The sequence below is a fragment of the Crinia signifera genome, chromosome 7 (genome assembly GCF_055691185.1).
Source record: "Crinia signifera chromosome 7, ASM5569118v1, whole genome shotgun sequence".
NCBI classification, from domain to species: Eukaryota; Metazoa; Chordata; class Amphibia; order Anura; family Myobatrachidae; genus Crinia; species Crinia signifera.
The window spans coordinates 162,459,064-162,472,490 of record NC_139223.1 but is presented as its reverse complement, the minus strand read 5'-3'; the positions used below and the strand labels follow the sequence as shown (position 1 = coordinate 162,472,490).

Below are 13,427 nucleotides of genomic sequence, written 5' to 3'. Positions count from 1 at the left end.
ACATGTCACTTTCCTCCCTAGTCTGTGCCTCACATGTCACTTTCCTCCCTAGTCTGTGCCTCACATGCCACTTTACTCCCCAGTCTGTGCCTCACATATCCCTTTCCTCCCCAGTCTGTGCCTCACATGCCCCTTTCCACCCTAGTCTGTGCCTCACATGTCACTTTCCTCCCTATTCTGTGCCTCACATGCCCCTTTCCTCCCCACTCTGTGCCTCACATATCCCTTTCCACCCTAGTCTGTGCCTCACATGTCACTTTCCTCCCTAGTCTGTGCCTCACATGTCACTTTCCTCCCTAGTCTGTGCCTCACATGTCACTTTCCTCCCTAGTCTGTGCCTCACATGCCACTTTCCTCCCCAGTCTGTGCCTCACATATCCCTTTCCTCCCCAGTCTGTGCCTCACATGCCCCTTTCCACCCTAGTCTGTGCCTCACATGTCACTTTCCTCCCTAGTCTGTGCCTCACATGCCCCTTTCCTCCCCACTATGTGCCTCACATGTCACTTTCCGGTACTTGTTTCCTAGCACGGCCACATATCTTATGGATCATGTACCTTTAGTTAAGGTACACGATCCATAAGATGGACCCGATTTCCTTTGAAATCAGGTCCATTTAGCCGGCTAGGATAAAATATCGGGGGCATCGCGTCGGTCAGGGACCGTTAACAATGGTCCCGACGCGACCGACGCGATGCCCGCGATTTCCCCATAGGCTTCAATGTTAAAAAATATTTTAACATTGAAATCGTGTCGGGAAAGGTAAAATATCGGGGGCATCGCGTCGGTCGGGACCATTAACAATGGTCACGACGCGATGCCCCCGATTTTTCCATCGGGTTCAATGTTAAAATATTTTTTGACATTGAAATAGTGAAAAAATGTGAAAAATGTGAAATGGGCCAATATGACCCATTTCACATTATAGATGTCCCCGTCGTCACCCCACGATAGACGCCAACCCGAAGCGTGGCGAGCGCAGCGAGCCCGCGAGGGGCGGCGGTGCGCGTCCTCCGACCTTTTCATTCCCCTACTATCCATGTCGGCGTGGAGTTGAGAATAGAATAGTGTGGCGAGCGCAGCGAGCCACCGAGCCCAAAGCGTGGCGAGCGCAGCGAGCCCCGCGAGGGGACGCGGATACCTTCACAGTTATACGCGTCCCCTCGCGGGCTTCACAGGTGTCCGTGGCGACGCGGACACCTGTGAAGTCTGCGAAGGGACGCGTTTACCTGTGAAGGTATCCGCGTCCCCTCGCGGGGCTCGCTGCGCTCGCCACGCTTCGGGCTCGGTGGCTCGCTGCGCTCGCCACACTATTCTATTCTCAACTCCACGCCGACGTGGATAGTAGGGGAATGAAAAGGTCGGAGGACGCGCACCGCCGCCCCTCGCGGGCTCGCTGCGCTCGCCACGCTTCGGGTTGGCGTCTATCGTGGGGTGGGGTGTACGCCGTGACATTTGGGGGGGTTGGGAATATTTTACATTGAATCCAATGTAAAATCGGGTCCCAGGGACCCGATTTACATTTAATTAAAAAAAAAAAATCGGGTCCAAAATCGGTCGGTCGCGACGATCGCATCGCATGCGACCAAATCGCATGCGATGCGATCGACCCGATTTTTCCGACACGACCACCCCGATGTAAATCGGTGTGGCCGTGCTAGGAAACAAGTACCCACTTTCCTCCCTAGTCTGTGCCTCACATGTCACTTTCCTCCCTAGTCTGTGCCTCACATGTCACTTTCCTCCCTAGTCTGTGCCTCACATATCCCTTTCCTCCCCAGTCTGTGCCTCACATGCCCCTTTCCTCCCTAGTCTGTGCCTCACATGCCCCTTTCCTCCCCACTCTGTGCCTCACATGCCCCTTTCCTCCCCACTCTGTGCCTCACATACCCCTTTCCTCCCCACTCTGTGCCTCACATGCCCCTTTCCTTCCCACTCTGTGCCTCACATACCCCTTTCCTCCCCAGTCTGTGCCTCATATGCCTCTCCCTCCTGAGTCTGTGCCTCACATGCCACTTTCCTCCCCAGTCTGTGCCTCACATGCCCCTTTCCTCCCCAGTCTGTGCCTCACATGCCACTTTCCTCCCCAGTCTGTGCCTCACATGCCTTTTCCTCCCCTGTCTGTGCCTCCCATGCCTCCCCCCCCCCACACACACACACACAGTTTGTGCCTCGCATGCCTTTTCCTTCCCAGTTTTTCCCACCCTTAGGTGACTATTTGCAGCTCCAGGTACTCTGTGACCAGAAAAAGTTGTTCGTGTGGGAGACACGAGGGGTGGGGCCACTGCTCTGGGCAGGGCCACATCTGGCTGACAGGTGCGCTAGCCTAATCTTACCAGGCTATGACCAATTTGCCCCTGCTTACTCCACACTGGGGATCCCATATAACTATTTGTCATGGCTTCTACTCCCCTAACAGAAAGCTGAAGTGAATCCCAACCCCGTGGGGCTCCCAGGGTCCCAAAAAGGGGTCCAGACACAAGATATTGCAAGATATGGCAAAGGTGCATAAGGTAGAGGGGGTAGAGGATACGGGTTTAAGAAGCAAAACGTGGTCAGATCCGGGAGCCGACCACAGATCGCTATATGCTGGGCATACCATGGGCATGGGGGGCATATTCAGGGCTACCTTTGGATGATAACCCCCAGAGAGGGATAAAAAATGGTCTGGGTGCCTAACTGAGTGCTTGGGTTCCTGGTGTGACTTCCTGTTGGAGGTAGCCATGGAGACAATGCACCCGGGAGCCTGTTCTGGGCCTGTCAGAGGGGCAGCAATTGGTTTGGGAAGCCCTGGGTTTCTGCATGTGTGGTCAGTGGGGCAGCGCTGTGTTCTCCTCTATCCCCCACGCTGCAGAGATTATCAGACGGATGCGCCATTCAGGAACCTGGGTGCAGTAAACAATAGTAACAATCTGAAAGGGAAGTTCAAGTTTTTACTATGTGGTTTTGTGGTGACTACTGAAATTAAAATGTAAATAAGAGAAAGATTTAGATGTTATGGGAAAGTAACAATTAGACATTTGCAACTTTTTAAATAAAATAGAAGTAATATAGTAATATAGAAACATCAAGAAAACAATAGTGAAGTGTAAGCTCTGGTGGTAAGGGTGGTAAGGGTCTCTCTGTACAAGAACTTATACTTGCATCTGTATTGTCCACATGGCCAAACTGTCACCCCCCAGCTGTGGTAAACTACACATCCCAGCACAGTAGCGCACGCAGGGGGGGGGGGTTCTGAGTAACTACGCCCACTTCAGGTTTAGGCCCCACCCACTCACTAAATTTTACCGCGATTCGCAGGGCTGTGGGGACTAGGGAGGGCAGAACTGGTGAGAATCTGAGGGGAGCCACAGGCAACCAGAAGCAGCAGGAGGGGGAAGCACCGGGCTGCACGGTTCTAGAAACAGCAGAAGCAAAAACATCCGGCTACCTGCTCCTAATGTATTCGGAAGTTTTATTTTCAATATCAATTCAGTGTCACTCGCTTATATGGTTGCCATGATTTGTATGTATATATGATCACTATGGTAACCAATGGTGTGTCTTCACACCTGATAGATATGGCATCTGGAAGGATGCGTCATTACGGCACATGGAGTGTCGCCACAGGACCGGCATCCTGCTGCAGGGAGGATTCGCGCCATTCTCACGGTGATGTGGTTATAAGGTGATTTTGTTTTTGTAAGTGTTCTTCTATACTGATAAGATTTCAATATATTAAATGAAATGTTGAATCATCTACTGGTTTCTATGTTCACTTATGTTCCAGAGTGCCGCATGGCGCCCGTCGTGGTTAATCGCATACCTTAAGTTAAGGTAACTTAAGGTATGCGATGGACACGATGGACGCGATTTCCTGTCAATTAAGAGCCTTTATTGCCAGCAAGGATGAAATCGCGTTGATCGCGTCCATCGCATGCCATTATTGTTAACGCCACCCCACTTTTGACGCCAACCCGAAGCGTGGCGAGCGCTGCGAGCCCGCGAGGGGCAGCGGTACGCGTCCTCCGACCTTTTCATACCCCCACTACCCACGTCGGCGTGGAGTTGAACTTATAAAGTGTGGCCCGAAGCGTGGCGAGCGGGGACGCGTAATACCTGTGAAGTAATGCGCGTCCGTTGCCACGCTTCGGGCTCGGTGGCTCGCTGTGCTCGCCACACTTTATAAAATACAGTCCACGACGACGTGGATAGTGGTGGTATGAAAAGGTCGGAGGACGCGTACCGCTGCGCTCGCCACGCTTCGGGTTGGCATCAATACTGGGGTTGCGTTAACAATGGGGGGGCATTTGACCCATACGGGGTCGACGCGATTTTTTAGGTCCCGATCAATGCAATTAATATATATAGCGCACACATATTCCGCAGCGCTTTACAGAGAATATTAGAACAGTCACATCAGTCCCTGCCCCAGTGGAGCTTACAATCTACCACGTGTACACACACACACAGACATTCTAGGGTTAATTTTGTTAGAAGCCAATTAACCTACCAGTATATTTTTGGATTGGATTGGAAACCAGAGTACCCGGAGGAAACCCACGGGAATATGGGGAGAATATACAAACTCTACACAGTTAGGGCTGTGGTAAGAATGGATCCCATGACCTCAGTGCTGTGAGGCAGTAATGCTAACCATTACACCAGGCATGTCCAAAGTCCGGCCCGGGAGCCAATCGTGGCCCGTGATGTCACTTCAAGCGGCCCACAGCCTCCAGCCAGAAGCAGGTGGCTGGAGGCTGACGTGGGCCGCACAGCACAGGACTCTAGAGGTGGGACCCCGGCGAGCGCGCCTTTACCTTGCTGTCTGCATTTGTGAGGGGGTGCTGTTTGCCGGCTGCCGGACGGGGTCCCGACAGTCGGGATCCCAACAGTCATTAACCCGACGTCGGGATCCCGACTGTTAAAACACTGACGGCCGGGTTCCCGACGGCCGTCGGCTATTTTTCCTCGTGGGGGTCCACGACCCCCATAGAGAAGAATAGAATAGGTGGCGAGCGTAGCTCGCCACCGTGCCCGCAGCAAGCCCGCAAGGGGCTTTGTTGCGCTTGCCACGCTGTCTGAGACCAGGCAGTCGGGATCCCGACGTCGGGATAATGACTGTCGGGATCCCGACTGTCGGTGAATCATACCACAGCCCTGTTTGCCACTGTGAGACGAGTTTGCCGTTTTTCAGATGAGTATGTGTCCAACTCCTGCTGCTGCAATTATATATCACCCTCCACCGCGATCACAGTAACAGCAGTGTGCGGGGGGGGGGGGGAGCAGCAAAGGGGAAGCTTGCTCCCGTAATATGCGGAGTGGAGAAGGGCGGCAGCGGGAGCCCAAGTATCTGTCTCCTGCAGGGGAATATACAATGAAGGGAGGCACGCTGGGGGACATACAGTGAATGGGGGCAGGCTGGGGGAAATACAGAGAAAGGGGGTCAGGTAGGGAAATATACAGTGAAGGAGGGGCATGCTGGGGGACATACTGTGAATGGGGGCAGAGTGGGGGCATACAGTGAATGGGGGCAGAGTGGGGGGCATACAGTGAATGGGGCAGAGTGGGGGGCATACAGTGAATGGGGCAGAGTGGGGGGCATACAGTGAATGGGGCAGAGTGGGGGACATACAGTGAATGGGGCAGAGTGGGGGACATACAGTGAATGGGGCAGAGTGGGGGACATACAGTGAATGGGGGCAGAGTGGGGGGCATACACTGAATGGGGCAGAGTGGGGGGCATACAGTGAATGGGGCAGAGTGGGGGACATACAGTGAATGGGGCAGAGTGGGGGCATACAGTGAATGGGGCAGAGTGGGGGCATACAGTGAATGGGGGCAGAGTGGGGGAAATATGGAGAAGTGGGGTCAGGTGGGGAATATACAGTAAAGGGGCACGCTGGGGGACATACAGTGAGTGGGAGCAGGCTGGGGGACATACAGTGAATGGAGGCAGAGTGGGAGACCATTCTGATGTGATTAATGGTTCAAAGAATGTCAGGCTGAATGGTCGGCCCCCCACACAATTTCACGTCACCATATCTAGCCCTCTTTGCAAAAAGTTTGGACACCCCTGCATTACACCATCCATATATCATACATGATCCAGCACTATTCCAATTGAATTGACCTTGTCCGGTGCCCCCACATCCAAGCAAAATGTATTATATATCTTTATAACTGATAGTACGTGTGTCACTGGAACATAAGAGAACGTACACACCAGAAGATGTTTGTATATATACATATATACTAGCTAAGCTTGCTCGAAACAAAAGCTTCAAAAACTAGTCTGCTACCTTGTGATTGCCTCTGTGTTTCTGTATGTGTGAAAGAGAGATGTACTTTCACTCGCTGCCAGCAGATGGTAGTGTTTCCGTTACACACGGACACTAGATATATATGAATTAAGGTGCCCATACACTAGTAAGATTTAGCTTCAGATCTGGCTGGTTGGAACAAACACCTGGTAATATCTGAGTGACAGTTTTTGGCAGTTTTCCAGCATTACCAAGCAAATGGTCAACTGTCATTTGCTCTCATCCATAACCAGGATTTTGTTCAAACCAGACAGATCTGAAGATAAACCTGCGTGTGTATGGCCACCTTAAGATTATGGGCCAGATGCACTAAGCTTCAAAAGTGGTACAATGGAGAGTGATAAACAGCCAGCCAATCAGCTCCCACCTGTCAAGTCACAGACTGTGTTTGAAAAATGTCAGGCAGGAGCTGATTGGCTGGTTGCTTATCACTCTCCATGGTATCACTGTTGAAGCTTAGTGCATACGGCCTTATACCTGGAAACCCCCCTTTATAAATCATACGTTTGCCTTGTCATAGTTTAAGCATTCCCTAATAGCAAAAGGGTGGCAAGGCCTGATGGGACTTGTAGTTTCACAACAGCTGGAGGGCCATAGTTTGGAATATATCAGATCTGATCGCCCAGCTGCAACTTTGCAGGTGACTGACAGAACAGAAAGAAAAGCCGCCTGTGTAAGTCTGCGAGAGAATTGCACATGAATCGCTGTTCGCAATTGTCAGCAAATCCAAACACAATGGTTTCCCCAGTCTGTGCAAATGTGAGTAACTTTGGGCCTTATTCTGCTCGCTACGGTGGGACCGTAAACGGGCGGATCGGGTTTTTTTTCATCTGCGTTTGCGTAGCTTTCGCAATGCGCATGTGTGGCGACCGCACACCGCTCACGGACAGGTCTCTCTGTGCGAAAAAACCTGTCCGCAAGAACACGGTCATTGTGGGCGGCATGGGGGCGTAAACATGGGCGTACACGGGGGTGTGCACACAAAATGCACGGTGCTACATCCGCTCGATCGGCGAAAACACCGTGCATTTTGGGCCAAAAACAGGCGGATGCCAAAGATAGCTCCAGACCACCCCTAGAGATACCGCATGAGAGCGGACGCCTGGGTCTGCTAATTAACGCTGATTACTACTCAAACACATACACCTGAATGTAATAAGCAATGCTGCAGCCTATTAAGTGAAAACCATGATTTCACTACCTGCAAGCCACACACAGCACTCAAACACATTGGAAGCATATCTTTCTACACTTCTCTACATGTAAAGGTTGGTTTAATTGTAGGTAACATTCATTCTAAAGGTGCGTACACATGGGGGCGATTTTGTATAATATCGTGGGAAATATGGTCGCTAAACGACCATATTGCCCACGATGGGAGTGTGCACCGGCGATATATCACCGGGTGGGCGCTCCCGTTTTTACCATCTCTGGTCGTGGATGAAAAGGAGAAACTGAGCAATATATCTCCCCCGTGTGTACGGGGGACACGACCTGCTTCTATATGGCAAGGTAGTTATTTTATAACCATCTACACCCATTCAGTAAGTGTTTTTATATACTTTAAACAGCAGGACACTCAATTCACAGAAGTCGACATGTGTCAACTTTTTCACTGTAACACCAACATAACTTTTTTTTAAGTATGTGGGGACACATACTGTAGATAGTGATTAAAATGGGTACTTATGTAATATCTGGACTCCCGTTTTTCTTATGAGACCGCGTCCCCTCGCGGGGCTCGCTGCGCTCACCACGCTTCGGGCACGGTGGCTCGCTGCGCTCGCCACACTATATAAAATCAACTCCATGCGTAGTTGGATAGTAGGGGTATGAAAAAATGGGGTGCATTTAACATGGGAGTCCAGATAATACATAAGTACCTTAAAATGCAACATTATAACATAACAAATATACAAAAATGAGGGTTAAAATGTTGTTTTATTAGGGTGTTCATTAAGGTAGACAATTGAGTTAATATCAAACAATTATTGAATAACAATTAGAATAATTAATTAATTGTCTTAATTATATTTGAAAGTCAAGATTTCCAGTGGCATGTATGTGAAGGGTATGCCACCCTGCACGGACGTATGCTCACTCTCACGATCGGTGACACACGCTGAGTTTTCCATTGAAAAAAAGCGAGACCCATCCGTGCACTGTGGTGTACGCTCAGATATACGCAGGATGTCGGTGGGGAAACGGACGATACCCGTCCATATACGATGGCGTACGTTCGGTTGTACGCCAGTTATCGGTGGCTAAGAGGGGATCCGTCCCTGTACGGTGGCGTACGCTCAAGTGTACCCCACTCCCCTTTGTCGGTGTTTGTGACCGTCCGTATGCGGATGTTTTGTGGGCGGACTTACGCCCACCGTCCGCTTACGGGAAACGTACGGTGAAACGGACCGTACGTACGTTGCACCGACCAAATCAGAATAAGGCCCACTGTCCCTTCCACAGCTCTGCGACAGAGGAAGGCTGATCACACACCCTCCCCGATAACGCTTGGGCGCACCTGCGTTTTTCCTGACACTCCCCAAATGCCGGCTTCCTGCGTTTAGATCCATACAGTATTTTTGTTGCATCTCTGAATAACCCCCTTAGTCTGTTCCACAGCAGAATGGAAGATGACAGAATGTGTTTTGGATAAGGGGGTATTGTCTGCCCCAGCCGCAGGCACCTGGCCACATGCCTCTTCCTCTGCGGCTTCCTGTTTCTGTTGTTAGAAATACAGTTAGTTCAGTGGTTCCCAAACTGTGTGCCTAGGCAACCTGGGGTGCCTCAGGAAACTTGCAGGGTGCCTTGGGTTGGTAGACCAGGATCAATTCATATTATTAATGGTCAATGTAACAGGCAAAACTAGTGCTGGTGGCTGCCAACCATAATATATATGGACAAACAGGAGTAAATCCTGCCCCTCACCACATAACTGTGACATATAAACACAATGTACATAATTTTATATTTTTTCTGCATTTCTCGATAAGAAGCATTTGGCCTAGGGGTGCCTTGAAAATATTTTGATGCTCTAGGGTGCCGTGATTCAAAAAAGTTTGGGAACCAGCACCGAAAGGCATACCAGTTGCAGCATGCCACTTCTTACGCAACGCTAGGCGGCTCCCATTCAGTGTATTGCCAGAGGGTACGCATAGTGTATGCCCGCTGTGTGTGTACGCATCGCTGCTGCAACAACGTATGACACATCTGTATATGACGCAACAACCACAGGTATGAGGCATGCACCGGGCACATCGCTGGGGACTACAGGCTCATAGGTTGCGCCAAGCTCGAGAAGGCGTTCGTAAATCTGGCAGCATCTTTGGGTCCAAATTCAGCCCTGTCCCTGATGTTGGAGGTTTGTGCATGGGCAAGTGTGAACATCTGCAAACCCTGGGGGCAAACGGAAGTCGCCAGTGGTGGGGTGGGGTGGGAAGGGGGGGGGGGCAGGGGGTAGCAGAAGGGGAACGGCCCGGATCAGCTGGCTGATTCTCTTCCTGCATCCGAAGACACCGCTGCTGGCTGATCCTCTTCCTGCATCCGAAGACACTGCTGCTGCCTGATCCCCTTTCTGCATCCGAAGACACCGCTGCTGGCTGATCCTATTCCTGCATCCGAAGACACCGCTGCTGGCTGATCATCTTCCTGCATCCGAAGACACCGCTGCTGGCTGATCCGCTTCCTGCATCTGAAGACACCGCTGCTGGCTGATCCTCTTCCTGCGTCTGAAGACACAGCTGCTGGCTGATCCTCTTCCTGCGTCTGAAGACACCGCTGCTGGCTGATCCGCTTCCTGCGTCTGAAGACACCGCTGCTGGCTGATCCTCTTCCTGCGTCTGAAGACACCGCTGCTGGCTGATCCTCTTCCTGCGTCTGAAGACACCGCTGCTGGCTGATCCTCTTCCTGCATCTGAAGACACCGCTGCTGGCTGATCCTCTTCCTGCATCTGAAGACACCGCTGCTGGCTGATTCTCTTCCTGCATCTGAAGACACCGCTGCTGCCAGATCCTCTTCCTGCATCTGAAGACACCGCAGCTGCCTGATCCTCTTCCTGCATCTGAAGACACCACAGCTGCCTGATCCTCTTCCTGCATCTGAAGACACCGCTGCTGGCTGATCCTCTTCCTGCATCTGAAGACACCGCTGCTGGCTGATCCTCTTCCTGCATCCGAAGACACAGCTGCTGGCTGATCCTCTTCCTGCATCCGAAGACACCGCTGCTGGCTGATTCGCTTCCTGCATCCGAATACACCGCTGCTGGCTGATCCTCTTCCTGCATCTGAAGACACCGCTGCTGGCTGATTCTCTTCCTGCATCTGAAGACACCGCTGCTGCCTGATCCTCTTCCTGCATCTGAAGACACCGCAGCTGCCTGATCCTCTTCCTGCATCTGAAGACACCACAGCTGCCTGATCCTCTTCCTGCATCTGAAGACACCGCTGCTGGCTGATCCTCTTCCTGCATCTGAAGACACCGCTGCTGGCTGATCCTCTTCCTGCATCCAAAGACACAGCTGCTGGCTGATCCTCTTCCTGCATCCGAAGACACCGCTGCTGGCTGATCCGCTTCCTGCATCCAAATACACCGCTGCTGGCTGATCCTCTTCCTGCATCTGAAGACACCGATGCTGTGTGTATATATTATGTATCAACAAAGGATGTATAGGGGTATAAGTGACCTATGGTGTCACGGAGGCACCACACTGCCACCAGCTTGGGAGGGAGGCATCACATAGCCACTAACTCTGGAGGGAGGCACCACACCTTTACCACCTAGCAAGGGAGGCACCACATAGCCACCAACTCTAGAGGGACGCACCACACCATCACCACATAGCCACCAATTAGGGAGGGAGGCACTACATAGTCACCAACTAGAGCAGGGGTGTCAAACACAAGGCCCGCGGGCCAAATCTGGCCCGCCAGACCTCTTCATGTGGCCCATGCAGCCACCGCCAGCCTTCACCTTTTATTCTAGATTTTTTTTTTTTAAACAAGAAAGCCGCCTCTTCAGCAAATGCGCGGCAGCCTACAAGCCAGAGAACGTCTGCCCTCTAGCGCAGTGCCGCCGGTCGTCAACCCCTCCTCCGGCTCCCACTTGCTGTATAGGAGCCAGAGAGAGGAAAGAGCAGGTCCGTCGTGGTGAATGGTGCTGTTGCTGCTGTGCTCTCCAGGTCACTTACTGCTGAGTGTGCACTGCACAGTGACCAGGAGCACGCTGCCCCCCACTCCTGGATAGATAGTGCGAGGAGCGCTACTCACAGGAGGGAGGGGGAAATGTGCCTGTGTGAGAGCGCAGCTGTGTCCTTGGTGGTGGAGCAGCTCAGACTGGAGTGGACGCATCAGAGCGGGTAAGTGTCAAACTCTCTGCCTATGTGTGTGTGGCACATTGCAGCCCATCATTAATTGCTGTGTCCCATGATAATAAGCAGGACATATGCCCTAAGACTGAGTGCTGCCCCCCCTGTGCAGGCAGCGTGTGCCCTAATGCACTGCAGTTCACAGCAATAGCAGGAGGGAAATGCTACTGCTGAGTATACAATAATGGAATGCAGTGACAATAATTTATGATAATAAAGAGTGGACACATAGTCCTACAGATACAACCGGCCCTTTGAGGGTGACCAAACTGCTGATGCGGCCCCCGATGAATTTGAGTTCGACACCCCTGAACTAGAGTATGAGGCACCACACCACCAGCAGCTAGGTAGAGAGGCATCACATAGCACCAACTAGGATGGGAGGCACCACACCACCAGAAAGGTAGGGAGGCATCACATAGCACTAATTAGGGAGGCATTACATGGCTACCATATAGGGTGGGAGGCTCCACACCTCCAGTAACTAGGTAGGGAGGCACCAGCACCACATAGCCCCCAGCTCTGTAGTGCAGCACCACAAAAGTAAACAGCTAGGTAAAGAGACACCACAACACCAGCAGCTAGGTAGTTAGGCACCACACCACCACAAGCTATGTAGGGCAGCACCACAAAGTCACCAGCTCGGAAATGCGGCACTAATAAGCCAACAGCAGCTAGGGAGTGAGGCACCACAAAGCTATCAGCTCGGTAGGGAGGTACCACAAAGGCACCAGCTTGGCCAGGAGGCACCACAATGGCACGAGCTAGGTGGCAAATACCAGAACTGAGTAAATTACAATAATAGCTGTAGCTATCAACCCAAATATGAAAGAACCGTGTGTATACTTTTGTGTTGTCACATCTTGATGGTAATTACATAACAAGCCTCAGGTAATATGGCACTCACCTGTGCGCTGCGCGAGCATGATGAGACCTGCGGCCATGATCACCCACTGAACCATGGCGGCCACAAGGATGGGACTCTCAGCTCCGGCGACAATGATGGAAAGAGCCGAAATGTGACTCCAGTCTTCATGTGCTCATCACTTGTGCAGAAGAGACAGCAGCCTTGATGTTGGCAGGAAGAGAACATTACCCTGACAGACCCCAGTGTCACTTAGATGTGGCTCCCTAATTGTTTCCTCTATCTTCACCGTAGCGGTTACTGTAGGTGTTTATCTGCCCTGCTCTGTACAAGGCGGAAGCCAGACTTCATGATTTCTACTCAACATTAAGCTGGAACAGCGCTTTGTGCAACATCGTCAGAGCATTGTTCTTATTGTTGGAGTTTTGTGTCTTTCTATTATCAATAACCAGTGTATTTTATACAGGAAAGTATGATCTGAACTATACAGATATGTCCTCATTCACTGTCCATATATGCACCATATTGCGTCAGACACATGATGTGATGCAGATGCTCCAACGCGGACAGACGTTCTGCAGTATCTACTGTATATGTATAGTGTCTGTGTCGCACCATCCCTGCCACTTATAGTGTTCAGGCAGGAGGGGGATGCAGGCAGAAGGTGGTATGCAGGCAGGGGGTGGTGTGCAGGCAGGGGGTGGTGTGCAGGCAGGAGGTGGTGTGCAGGCAGGAGGTGGTATGCAGGCAGGGGAGGTGTGCAGGCAGGGGTGGTGTGCAGGCAGGGGGTGGTGTGCAGGCAGGGTTAGTGTGCAGGCAGGGGGTAGTGTGCAGGCAGGAGGTGGTGTGCAGGCAGGAGGGGCTGTGCAGGCAGGGGGTGGTGTGCAGGCAGGAGGTGG

The 13,427-nt window shown here is 51.8% G+C and overlaps 1 protein-coding gene across 1 annotated transcript in view; it reads right to left on the bottom strand.

Annotated features, from left to right (window-relative positions):
- CD28 (CD28 molecule) overlaps nucleotides 1-12,869 on the bottom strand; it is a 28,595-nt gene extending 15,726 nt beyond the window's left edge. The window contains exon 1 of the mRNA XM_083152074.1: nucleotides 12,571-12,869. Coding sequence (XP_083008200.1) covers nucleotides 12,571-12,625 — 55 coding nt within the window. The 5' untranslated portion in view covers nucleotides 12,626-12,869. The remainder of the gene's footprint in view (nucleotides 1-12,570) is intronic.
- Between the last annotated feature and the right edge of the window lie 558 nt (nucleotides 12,870-13,427).